The 13,779-nt window shown below is 37.8% G+C and overlaps 1 protein-coding gene across 5 annotated transcripts in view; it reads left to right on the top strand.

Annotated features, from left to right (window-relative positions):
* The window catches only part of LOC125435211 (PARP1 binding protein), a 40,952-nt gene that overhangs the window by 372 nt on the left and 26,801 nt on the right, over positions 1-13,779 (top strand). For 4 of the 5 annotated variants that reach the window (XM_048501352.1, XM_048501351.1, XM_048501349.1 and 1 more), the window contains exons 2-3: positions 3,166-3,372; positions 12,313-12,537. In XM_048501352.1, coding sequence (XP_048357309.1) covers positions 3,223-3,372; positions 12,313-12,537 — 375 coding nt within the window. In that variant the 5' untranslated portion in view covers positions 3,166-3,222. The remainder of the gene's footprint in view (positions 1-3,165; positions 3,373-12,312; positions 12,538-13,779) is intronic. The other variant, XM_048501350.1, reaches the window with a different exon arrangement.

Raw genomic sequence — 13,779 nt, 5'->3', positions numbered from 1 at the left:
TGTTGGAAACGTAACGACGCATCCAGCTTGTAAGAAGCCAGTTCTGACGAACCTGGCTTTTACTACCCCCTTTATTCAGAAATTGCTCCCTCTCCCAATTCCCCAAAGAATGTAAGAAAGGGTTACTTCGGAGCCTAAGCACCCCAAGGTCAGCGACAGATAGAGATAAAGCCACCTGGACTCCTACGTTTCCCATGACAGCGTCAGGGATAAGCCTAAGTATCTATTTTATTTTTAATTTTTTTTAATCATTGGATTTTTATACTGTCCTCCCCTGAAGGGCTCAGGGCGGTGTACAAATAAATATATATAGACAGCAGAAAGTTAAAACTGGTACAAATATAATACAAGCCCTGTCTCCTTATTAAAACCAATAAACAGCAATACAACCAGCATCCGAGAACTAAAACCACCACCACCACCCCGAAGGAACCCAAAAGGCCCCCACTACCAAACGTTTGAAACCACAACAGAAAGATCAAGGCAAGAATGTTTCCATTACAACAGTGGTAACATAGAGGGGCTAAGGAGGTATATCTGAAAGCAGTTACATTGACAGGAATGCATCTCAATCACCCAGGTACAATCACCGTCCATATATTATATAGCCATTACATGGAGGTAGGAATGCACCTCAATCAACTAGGTGCTATTCCTGACACAGTGAATCAGTTGGCAACCACAGCATTGGGCAATATCTCCTTAACTGTCTTTACAGTTAAGTTGTAGTGCTGGAGTTTGATGCAGCATATAGCCGTGGGCGTGGGGGGTGGAAGGGGTTTTGTTCTCTATATGATAAAACCAGAGAAGAAGAATGTAAGATGTTTTGAGCTGCCTTGGGGAAAAGGGTGAGTTGTAAATAAAAAAATCAGGCTACAGTTCTCAGAACAAAATTTCATTTAAAAAATGACAAGGCAGATGAAAGATAAGGAGCCTATGGACCAAACCTGGTAGGGGTGGGTTTTGACGGGGTTTGATCAGTAGCATTCAGCAGCTGTTCAAGGCAGTGGTGTGTACTTGGGATTTAGTCCTTTTCGGACATATTAATGGAGGAGTTTGAATGCACAGGGGATTGGGAGAAAAATGCCTAGTCCCTTTATTAGAGTCTTAGTTCAGTTGAACTTCTTATGGCAGAGAGATAATGACATTCTAAAGGGGTAACAAGTTTTTCTTTAGGCCTGTCCATCATTATGTTAGCCACAGTGGTTAAATGTTAGCTGGTCCTATAACCTAAATCCTCTTGTTGTTGCCCTCCACCCATTGGTATTTAGAAGTACCCTGTCTCTGGAAACAGAGGTTCCATTTGGATATCATGACTTATAGGCCCATCAATGACCATATTCTATTCATTTGTCTAATTTCCCTTTAAAGTCATATAGATAGTCACCATCACTGCATTTTGTGGTTACTTGGGTATTATGCAAAGGAATACATTGTTTTGTCTGCTCTGATTCTAGAACATATGAATTTCTTTGTGGGTTTTTTTTGCCCCCTTGTTCTAGAACCATTTGGTGAAAGGATGAAAAAGTTCTCTCTAGTTTCTTCACTTTATTCATAATTTAGTAGTTTGTATTGTCGAAGGCTTTAACGGCCGGAGTCACTGGGGTGCTGTGTGGTTTCCGGACTGTATGGCCGTCTTCTAGCAGCATTCTCTCCTGACATTTCACCTGCATCTGTGGCTGGCATCTTTAAAGGATCTGATAGATAGATCTATCAGAGGGTCTGACACCTATCAGATCCTCTGAAGATGCCAGCCACAGATGCAGGCGAAACGTCAGGAGAGAATACTGCTAGAACACGGCCATTCAGCCCGGAAACCACACAGCACCCCAATTTAGTTGTTGTTTTCCCCCTAAACTGAAAAGCATTAAATGCTTCAGCTGTTAGATCTCTTGGTCATATAAGACACAATGAGATTTTTATTTATATTTATTTCTTTATTTAAGTTTTATTTACTTTTTAACACCCTGTCCTTTTCCTGAGTCAAGTTCCACAGTTGTTGCTCAGATCATTCATCTCTCTGCATTTTATCCTTCCAACAATTCTGTGAGGTTTGACAGGCCTAGGAGTGTATGACAGATTTAAGCTACTTGGCAAGCTTCCATGGCAGAGTGGAGATTTGAACCCAGACCTCCCAGATCCTAGTCTGACACTATCCACTGTACCAGCTAGGATGGAAAGCCCAAAAGAAAAATTATATTGTCAAACTCTGTCCCAATTCAAATTGCCAACAAGCTTGAAGAAAAATATCCCTTAAATATCCCTGTTCCCTTAAATAGAGACATAGTGTGTGGAAATGTCTGATTGAACCTTTTCATGGTATGGAGGAAAATAACATTCCATTACAGGAACAGGATATTTTTCTCCAGACTCCTTGGCAATCCTTCTCTCCAAACAATATATTCTGTGCTAATACATTTTAAAGTAAGTATACACAAGATTGCAAGTGGTATATCCCACTGAATTTAGTAACCAAGTAACCAGGCGTTTGGCCAGCCGGGATGATATCAACCGCAATAATAAGTAAACATCTGGCCTCCCGTGGGTTCATAAAAGGGGGAATAGAATAGCTGAAGCCATCTCTAGTTTAAAATTTTATGTATTTTAACTAATTTATATTTATATTTATGATGTTTTAAATTTTTATGTTGTTGGAAACCGCCCTGAGCCTTCAGGGAGGGCGGTATACAAATATAATAAATAAATAAATAAATAAATAAATAAATAAATAAATAATCAGGATGCAAATATAGGTGGTATTTGTTCAAACGGAATCTATTTTCTGTCTCTGATTTGACTTCCTGTAACTCTTCAATGAAACCCTTTCCACCTTCAAAATCTTTCTTGCTGTGATTGCCAGGCTGAACTCCTTTCTCCAGGTAGTTTGTTTTTAATGATTGAAGTGTAATGTAGTTATTTTTTAACTTCAAAGAAAAGGATTCCTAATGGCACTGGATTTTTATACCACACTATCTTCTCAGTGACCCATGGTTAGGGTATCCATTCTCTTACGTTTATGTCTGGCTTGATGGTTTCCTGCCACTTTACCTGGTCGTATTCCCTTGGATCATGTTTTGTTCCAGCCAAATTTCATTTTGTTGCTATTTGCCTTCCTCCCCAGTTTATGAAGAATATGGTGATGTTTGCCCTTTTAAATGTTTGCAGGTGATTTCTGCCAGCGATGCATAATTTCTAAATTGTTCTACTTGCTGATTTAGCAGTATGACTTCTCTTCAACAAAGGATCTTGAAAATGGTCCAATGTTTCCGAAAAGAATGGCGATTATTTTCAGATTCTGAAAGGACTACTGTGTGTGGTGCAGACTGTATGCTGATGGCCCTGCAGCTAGCTGTTGCTGAAGTCAATAAAAAGGTTAGTGTGATATTGCAATGTTGTGTTTCTTACACTAATGTTTAAGAAGGAAGGGGAATCTTGCTTCATTTACAAGTAGAAAAGTTTGATGTCTCTCTGATCCATTTGTAGCACTGGCTCTTATGCTGTTAATCAGGATTTCAAAGGAAATGGTTAAGGAAAGTGTCATTAGAAGTTGACAAGGAGGGACAGAAGTAAACCTTGAAAAAAATAAACACTTTTTTGTAGGCCAATGGATATTGCTTGAAGGTGCAAACACGTTGATACATGAAGAAGAAGAAGAGTTTGGATTTATATCCCCCCTTTCTCTCCTGCAGGAGACTCAAAGGGGCTTACAATCTCTTTGCCCTTCCCCCCTCACAACAAACACCCTGTGAGGTAGGTGGGGCTGAGAGAGCTCCGAGAAGCTGTGACTAGCCCAAGGTCACCCAGCTGGCGTGAGTGGGAGTGCCCAGGCTAATCTGAATTCCCCAGATAAGCCTCCGCAGCTCAGGCAGCAGAGCTGGGAATCAAACCCGGTTCCTCCAGATTAGATACACGAGCTCTTAACCTCCTACGCCACTGCTGCTCCCTGAGGACCTGAATGCAATTTATTTATCTGAAACAAATATCTTATCAAATGATTATTGAGATGGACTACAACAATTATCTTTAAAGATTCAAAAATATTTGTAAGAACTTATAATAAAATAGAAATACAGTAATATTTGGATGATGGAAAAGAGAGCACGCTAATCAAATTTGCAGATGACACCAATATAGGAGGGGTAGCTAATACCCAAGAGGACAGAGTCAGAATTCAAAATGACCTGTACAGATTAGAGAGCTGGGTCAAAACAAACGAATTTCAACAGAGATAAATGTAAGATACTACACTTAGGCAGAAAAAAATGAAATGTACAGATATAGGATGGGTGACACTTGGCTTAACAACACTACATGTGAAAGGAATCTGGGGCCCCTTCCGCACACGCAAAATAATGCGTTTTCAAACCACTTTCACAACTGTTTGCAAGTGGATTTTGCCATTCTGCACAGCTTCAAAGAGCATTGAAAGCATTTTGAAAGTGCATTATTCTGCATGTGCGGAATGAGTCTGGGAGTCTTAGTATATCCAGTCCACAGTCCTCAAGTTTGTACATCAGAATATTGTGGGAAATCCTGTGCCTTGTACACCGCTCAGAGCACTCCAGGGGTTGAGCGGTCTATGAAGTTTAATAAATAAACTGGATGTTTATTTATTAAATAATAAATAATAATAAAAAATAGAGTATAATAAATAATAATAATAAAAGCTTTACTGAAATCCAGGTAAACAATACTGACAGCATTTTTTCAATCCGGTAAGCTCATCACTGGTTAAAAGAAGGATGTGAGATTTGTCTGGCAGGACCTGTTGGAGACAAATCTGTGCTGACTTCCCTGCATCCCCAAATTTACCTTCAGATGCTTTCAGATTGATCCCTTTAAAATATGCTCCAGTATCTTCCCTGGGACAGAGGTCAGTCTGACTGGCTTGTAATTTCCTGGGTCATCCCTTCTCCCTTTATTGAAGACTGGGATAACATTGCCCTCCTACAGTCTTATGACACATCTTAGGTCCTCCAAAAAGTCTAAAAGACGATGGACAAAGGTTCTGCAAACTCTCTAGAAAGTTCTTTGAGCATTCTCAGGTGCATACCTTCTGGCCTGGGGGATTTGTACTTATCTAACACAGCAAAGTATTTCTCAACAACCTCTATGTCCAATTCTACATTGAGACCATTCTCTTCCGCAAGGAAAAAAAACCTGACGCAGAATAGGCATTGAGCCTTTCTGCTTTCTCTCTGTCCTCTGTCATAGTTTTTCCATTTTTACTCAACAATGGGCCTATCTCCTTTTTACCTTGCTTTGCTTCTCACACATCTGAAGAAGCTTTTCTTGTAGTGAGCCTCCCTGGCCATCCTCAGCTTACTGTGAGTTGTGGCCAAACGTGTCGACCATGAAGGGACTCAAATCCTCAATCTTCTAATCTAAAGTCAGGTGCCTTATCGATTAATATGATGATGATGTATGTGACAGTGTTCTAGACTTCTCCCATCAGTTTCTGCACCATGATTGGGTGAAGAGGCAGGCTTGTAGCTTTAGCTGTCAGTCTTAAATGAGAAGTGGAGAATTAGTGAACAGAAGAACAGAACAGAAAGCCTTTATTGGCATATTAAAAAAACACAATAGCTACAAAACAAACCAATACAGCAAAACACATCCAATGCAAACCCGCATGACACATCGATCCATGTTCACATCTTCAACAAAAAGAAGGCCCCCAGTTCTCATTCCACTGGGCCCGAACCACCCAACAACAAGCAAATTCTGTCTGCATCATACTGGCCATGTTTGTTATGATTACTATTAGCAAGAGACAGAAATTGAAACACATATTAAATCTAAAATTAATACCACAGATAAACATTTCAGAGCTGCTACAGAGACAAGCTAAATTCCCAGGTTAATATATCGTAGTATAGCAATAAAATATTAAAATAAGGTGGCGTGATAAGGAAGGGAGAAGTTAATTACTTATGCTCTAAACATACTTAGACCCATTGCTGGATTATTTGCATTCAATTATTTCAAAAGGAGAAAGTTTGCCACAATCTCAGGGTTGGTATTATTCAGAAGAATTGGAATTGCAACCAAGTCAGCAGGGGCCATGGTGAGTAGTGGTATGGAATTTACATATCGATCTCTGACTCCCTTGGTTCTCGAAAGCAGTGAAACAGAGAGAATGGGCTATGGTTTCAATCTGAAGGTTTGGTTGCAGCAACATACTCTTTGAGTTTTATCAAGATTATTGAACCTGCCACGCAAAAAAGCGGAGGGCATAACATTAAATCTGGCAAGTGTCAAGGCTCGCTGTTGTGTTGGGTTAACCAGAGTAATTAAATAGTTAGCCATTTGGCCTTGGATCGGGGGTATTGCTAGATTAAGTGGTGAGCATGTCCTTTTTGCTGCCTTGGTCAGTGTTTGGAATTCCACATCAAGCAGTTTCACTTTCAGGGTGTTATAAGCCTCAGTGAGGGTAAGCATATTGAGCGATTCCAAGGATAGACCAATGGTGGAGAATTAGTGGTTGGCTGAATAATGAGACTTCACCGAAAATTATTAAAGGGCAAGTTAGTCTGCAGATGAACATGCTTACATGTAAAGGTGTCATTCATTGTTTTTCTTGTTAGAGTTTTCGTGTAGGTAAATTGTAATTGGGATAACCCATTTCCATCACCAGCCACCTATGAAACTCACTAGTAATGAATTTCTAAGCAGTTATACTCTTCTAAGTGTGTTATCATCAGTGGGCTTAGAGAGTGTGTAGTAGTTTAGGATTCCACTGGTGTCTTTGGGTCATTTATAGAGTTTTGACCTACCTCACACAGTTGTGGCAGTAAAATGAGGAGTGGTGGTTCACTCTGAGCTTCTTTAGAGGAGGCTTGGAATGAAAATGTAATGAATCATGCAACATGTTTCTATTTTCGAAGAGATTTTAAAATCCTGGTGCTTTACCAATTTATTTTCTACAAATTAAATTTTAGAATAAAAAATTCTGTAGAGAATACAATTATTACAAAACAGTATCAGGAAAAACCACAGGGCATTATGATTCATAAATGTTGCTTTTCCATTTTATCCTTGAGAAATATAATCTTGTTGTCTATCAGAGAACTGAAGTATTGAACTTTGTGAACTTCCTTTATAAATCAGCCAGCTGGCATATGTTCCTAGCAAAACATTTTCTGTGTCCTACCACAAACTCTCACAATCCTTTCTATGAATAATATGCTGTCACGGTGGGCACCTGATCATGAAAATTGATATCTGGACAGCATTTTTATTTGGATTTAAAATGTTTTTACAGTACTAGTATAAACACAGTTTAGTGCTTCATCTTGTGAGAAAAGGCCTTGATTGAATTATGCTGAAGCAGCTTAACTAGTAGTTACACTTCAAAGAATTACTTTCAATACAAACTGGAGACTGGGTGAGAACAGCCATCCTCATGATTATTGCAATTTAAATGTATCTTGTTCGCAGCATGGCTGATACAGAAAATTATTTGACTAGTTGTATTACCTGTGGGATTTCCTTTCCTCCTTTTAGGCAGTGTACAAACCTTTGATCTAATGATATTGAGCAACAAATGGGAGCCTTTATTTCTTTATAGAAAATATAGTGGAGAGATACTTGGCCGCTGCCAATGTAATTCTTCTGTGTCTATACACCAGCAAAAAGGAGAGTAATATTATCTTTTATTATTATATATAGTGAGGGCATTCCGATATGAGATAGAGAGTTAACTTTCTTGAAACCTGAATTCTCACTGGCTTGAAAGACCCATATAGGAGCTATGGAATAATTGAACAATCCACCCTTGGGGAAGAAAAAACTTCAGTTGCTGCCACCAAGGATTTAATTTATGAATTTGAGATAAGATTGCCAGTTGAAATTAGAGTAAAAAAGTCACACCTTAGGTATGGACATTTGAAACCTTGTTTTAATTCTGAAACCTTGTTCAATTTGAATAATTAATCTTGAGTTCCTCAGATTTACAGTATTTGGAGAAATAGTTTAATAGCCTCCTCAGGCCAGCCTGAGTATAGAAAATAAGAATGGCATCATCCACATGAAAGAGTAGGGTTAATGCCTTTGAGCATAAATATGGAGGTGTGAGAGGTGAAAATGTTGCTTTTACATAGACCAAAGAGGTGTTACTTTTATAAACATAAGTATACATGAGACAATGACAATGATTGCCTTATAAGTTACAAGAGAAGGTATTTTTAGGTGTTTTCATAAGGTGTAAGTTTATATTGAGTTATCTACACACATAAACATATTATAGTGCACAAATATGGGATTTAGAAGTCACAAAGAAAATACCCTTCACAGAATCACAAGATTTAGTAGGTGAACTCTGAATATAAAGTCCATGTATAGTATCTACACTTGAATAAAGCCTGTTAAGTTGGATGGAATTCAAAGAGAGATGGGAGTATGATGCTTAGTATATTCCATTTGACTTGTGTATTTTTTATCATATCCCAATTAAAAGCACACCTGCTTTAAAATAATGAGCTAGCAGAAGAAGAAAGGTCAAGGGTTAGAGGGGAATAATAGGTGATGTGGTGATGCAGTAGTTTATAATCATGTTTGTATATTTGAATGCTTTTATATTGTAGCTAAATAATGAAACTTAAAGAATATGTTAATCACTCATGTTCAATATATGTATCCTAATGCTTCATGTGTAATGAATCCTGCTATAAATGTTATTCTCTCAGTTTAAAGTGTAAAATAGCTAAAACAGCTTGCTTCTCTAGACCCTAATCAGTAGCAGAAACTCCATTCAGAAGCTTCTTAAGGCCTCTAGCTAAAGTCTTTTTCTAAGATGCTTCTAAAGCCTAGTTTCAATAGCCATAAACAGTAATGGAAACATGAGTTCATTGTGCCAAACAGATAACCTGCTGGATAAGAGGGGCCCCTAGCAAGCTTGGGATAGTGTCTTCAAAGCAGGGGAGTGGGTCAGGAAGACCTAGGTTCTTGTGCCAAGAGGTACCCACTTATAGGAGGCTAAGATCCTGTGCCAAGATAGAAGGCCTTTGGATGAAGGGGTAAAATATGATGGAAGTGGCTCTTCACAGTAAGATAAAGGGGAACCAAAGACATTAGCAGGTGCATTGGATATATATCATGAAGACACTCAACGAAGGGGTTGACAACTAAGAACCAAATATTAATTACAGGAAATGACCATATAGAGATGTATTAATTGGAGAAGATACCACCTGGTATATGACATAGTATGCCTAGATGAATTGTAGTAGGCTATGGCCCTCATCTCCTAGCCAATGGAGAAGTGAGTGAGGGATTGGGTGGTCCTGAAAAAGTATTATAAACTGTTGTAGAACAAAGGAAGGGTGTGCCTACTACTGGGTGGACACCCGATCTTGCAAGACCGTAAACCAATAAAAGCTTTGTTACCTGCTTCACCAACTTTGTCCAGATTATTTTGAGGGTCCTTGGACCCACGTTTCTAACAGTGGATGAAATATTTCAGAGGAAAGAGCAATTGTGAGATCATTCAAATATAGATTGAAAAAGGTGCCAAGAGACAGCCTTGCTTCACTCCTCTATCGAGATGAAAACACTGTAAATTCTTTTTTCTCCACAATGTTCTTGAGCCACACAAAGGGAAAAAAGTTTTTTTAATTAATCAAAGCAGTCTTTTGTCAGCTGAGATGTGCTCTGATTTTCCCCACAGTCTACTCTTGGCTACAGTGCCCAAAGCTCTTTTAAGATCTATAAATGCAGCATACAGTTTTCTTCTAGGTGGGCAGATATATTTTTCAGCTTAGTGGGCTAAAATTAAACAACAATCCTGAGGAGCAATGCCATTCCTAAAGCCAATTTGTTCACATCGTAATATATAGTTAGAGGTTAGCCATTGCTGTAATTTGAGGCATAAGTATGAAGTGTATAGCTTCCACTGATGAGAGAAGACTAATGTGACGCTAGTTTGCTGGACCTACTTTAGAACTTTTCTTAAATTGGGATGATGATGGAATGTTTCCAAACTAATGATCTGTTCCCTGTGAGGTTAATCTCAGAGGAAACTGGAGCTAAGTCCATAGCCTAGCACACTGGATTAACCTTGAATAAATTGTTACAGTGGTTCCCTGAAAATAAGACGGGGTCTTATATTAGTTTTTTGCACCAAAAATGCATTAGGGCTTATTTTAGGGGAAATACTGTACCTTCACAATTCATTAAGGCGGGCTCTCGGCAGCCCCATTGCTCACCCTTAAGTGTGATGCAAGCTGCATCCAAATTGGCAGGGAGCACCCTGCTGGATCACACCATCCTGATCTGTAACTACCAGTAGGGCTTATTTTTGAAGTAGGGCTTATATTTTAAGCATCCTCCAAAAATCCTGAAAAATCATGATAGGGGTTATTTTCGGGGAAACACGGTAGGCACTGAATTCAGGCCTGTAGCCTTCCCTGATCATAAATGCTTACTAATGAGAATAGCTTCCGGCTTGGTGCTAGCAGGCCAAAATGGGAGAACAGCTGGGGTCAATTCCCATGGTGCACTATTTTAGAAGAAAATATTTTCTTAAAGAATAGCACCCATTTAGGCACAGAAATACAGAATGGGGAGAAAGATCTGCTGTTCAAATCTCTAGAGGTCACTGACCAAAAAAGGCTGGGATTCTTGTTATCAATTCCAGAAATCAAAAGACCCCATGCCTTATGCATTTCCACTCTCTTTTTTTCTTGTTTATAGTGTTTATATATTGACATTTGAGGTTTAACAGTTCCTTAAGGACTCCCAGTGTGTTGTTTCTTTTAAATTCACTATGTTGATAAAGAATCACTTTCTTTAAGGATTAAATAATATCTACACTACTGAATTCTGTAAAGAAAGGGGACCAAGGTTGTCCCCTCTCCCCTTTATTATTTATAACTACCTTTGAGATTCTCTTAAACATTATTCGAATTGATAAAACAATAAAAGGGGTTGAAACCAGAAGAAATGAATATAAAGTAAGAGCATATGCTGATGATTTAGTGGTTTTTCTATGGAACCCAAAAATGACTATACTTAAATTACTGGCTAAAATTCAATCATTTGGTGATGTTGCTGGACTAAAAATAAATACGCAAAAAACTAAGACAATGACACTGACTTTTACAAAAAAAGAAAAAGAAGAACTGAAGAGTAGCACCACCACCCAAGTTATGAATAATGTTAAATATCTGGGAGTCACATTAGCTACAAGAAATGAAAAACTGTTTAAAAATAACTACATAAAAATGTGGAATGACATCAGGAAGAACTTAGACAAGTGGAAATGTATGAATTTTTCTATGTATGGTAGACTATTATTATTTAAGATGATGGCGCTACTGAAGAGGGTATTCTTGTTTCAATGCATTCCGTTCATAACATCGAATAAAATATTTGCTGAGTGATCTAAACAGATAACAAAGTTTATATGGGGTGGTAAAATGAAGAGGGTTAAATATTTGCACCTAATAGATGAAAAAAAGAGAGGTGAATACGGTCTTCCAGATCTTCAGTGCTATCATGACTCAGCATCATTGATGTGGATAAAAACATGGATACAATTACAGGAAGAATCTCTGTTAACACTAGAAGGTTATAAGATGAAAATAGATTGGCATTACTATTTGTGGCCAAGCAAAGACAAACATAAGAGGAATTATAAAGATATCACCAAACATTTCATCAGAAGGGAATTGTTTAAAACATGGATGAAATATAGAAGAATTTTTTATACAAAAGTACCTATATGGCTTTCAAGGATGGAAGCGCTCCAGCTACAGGCTAATAATAAAGGGAGAAATTGGCCAAGGTACAGAGATCTGATGGAAATTGACAGAGGAATAATAAAACTAAAGAAGAGAGATCAAAAGGAGGAATAATAAAACTAAAGAAGAGAGATCAAAAACAGTGGGAGGGAAATAGTTGCCGATTGGATAATTATAATAAACTACACAGCTTTATGCAAAAGGACTTCTTCCAGATCTTCTGGGGAATTTGATTGAATGTTGATGATTGATAATACAAAGACAACTAGTAAAATGTATAAAATCCTTGAACAAAAAACAGAAAAGGAAACTGTGAAAGACAATATGATTAAGTGGGCACAGGATTATGGAGAAACTATACTGCTCCAGTTTATAAGTATTCTCCAAACACTGATTTGTGGGAAAATCACCTTAAATTATTCTATATAACCCCAATAGTATTGGCAAAAATGGATAAAAATAATTCCTCTATTTGCTGGAAATTTAAACGGGAGGAGGGAACATTTTTCTATTTATGGTAGAGGTGTGGGCTGTATGCAACTTTTTATTAAATTAAATTTTCCCCCCTCAGCAATATGGAGATTTTAAAGCATCACTCAGTGAAGTGATATTAGCCTGGAATCACCTACTGCCTGACAAGTTGGGCCTACCGAGTGAAAATGTGAATTCTCCTGAAAACTATGGTGACATAAGAAATACTTATTCTGGTTTTTTAAAGCACTGCAATATGATGGATATTATAGACGTCTATCAGAAATGTGGGTCACTAGAAGGAGAAGAGAACTGCATATCCCCTGTAAGTATTTCCACGGAATATTGTGAAGAGCCACATTAGTTGGTGGCAATTTATAAAAAATATACCGTTGGGTAACCAGGCGAGAACTTTTTTTGTAAACTTATTTTCCTTGAAGGCAATCACTGTGCCACAGATGACTAATATATAAGTGTGTGGGCTAATAACAGTAAGCATATTTGTGGGCTAGTAACTTTTATGGGTTTATTTGAAAAGCTGGAATAAAATGCTGGAGTTGAAAAAGTGCCATCAACAGTTAGCTATGTAGTAGTCATAAAACCCATGCCAAAGCCACATATTAGCCTTATTTGCTACCTTTATTTTCCTGCTATATCTTTTTAAAAGCTTAAATAATATGGTTTATAAAATACAGGGATCTCATTTCCCCACTTTAATGTGGCTGACACTGCACAGCTAAGGAAATAATGTGCTTAGTGTCAAAGTAACTTAGAGTAGATTTTCAGAGAAGTAACCATATTAATCTGGAGCAGAATCAACACAAGTTGCTTTACGAGCACACAATGGAAAGGTCTTGCTTTCACAGTAGATTTCCATTTTGTCCAGTCTTTTTTAAATGTATATCATGCTTTTTGAGTAATCTAACATAGAACAAAACAACTAAAATATAATTTGAAATAACAGAATAGCCCAAGAACTAGCAGAGCAATCCTAAACAGAGAGATATGCTTCGAAGCCATTGACTTCAATGGTTTTAGAAGGGAGCAGCTCTGTTTAGGATTACACTGCTAAAACTTTGTCTCAAATCAGTCTTGGAAAGGAGGTCAGTATTAGTCCCATATTAAAACTAAGGCTCTCCATCTGAGGAGTAGTCATTAGCTCAAAACAGACAGGGAAGGTTTGTTTTATTCTTCTGGAACAGACAAATTGAACTTGATTTTAAAAAGTTCAACCATACATCTCTTGTTCAAACAGAAATGGTTTTATGGTAAACATATAGTCTCTTTAAACGGAACACATGTCCTAGATAGGGTTGCCAGGACTGGCTGGCAATGCCAAAAGTTTTTGGAGGGCAGGGTTTGGGGAGGGTGAGCATCATGGGCACAGTCCCCATCCATGAGATGATTTAGGAATTCCCTCATATCTATGGTAAAGATGGTGGTCATCTAGTGATTGTTATGAATATATTTATTTAGGAAACATGTGCTGTTTCTCCAGAGACCTGCTAAAAGTACTTCACAAAGTAAAAAAAAATGAAGTGAAATAATAATAAAAAATATAGTATAA

Source organism: Sphaerodactylus townsendi, linkage group LG06 (genome assembly GCF_021028975.2).
Source record: "Sphaerodactylus townsendi isolate TG3544 linkage group LG06, MPM_Stown_v2.3, whole genome shotgun sequence".
NCBI classification, from domain to species: domain Eukaryota; kingdom Metazoa; phylum Chordata; class Lepidosauria; order Squamata; family Sphaerodactylidae; genus Sphaerodactylus; species Sphaerodactylus townsendi.
Note: the sequence above shows the minus strand (reverse complement) of the source record. Positions and strands in the feature narration are given on the sequence as shown.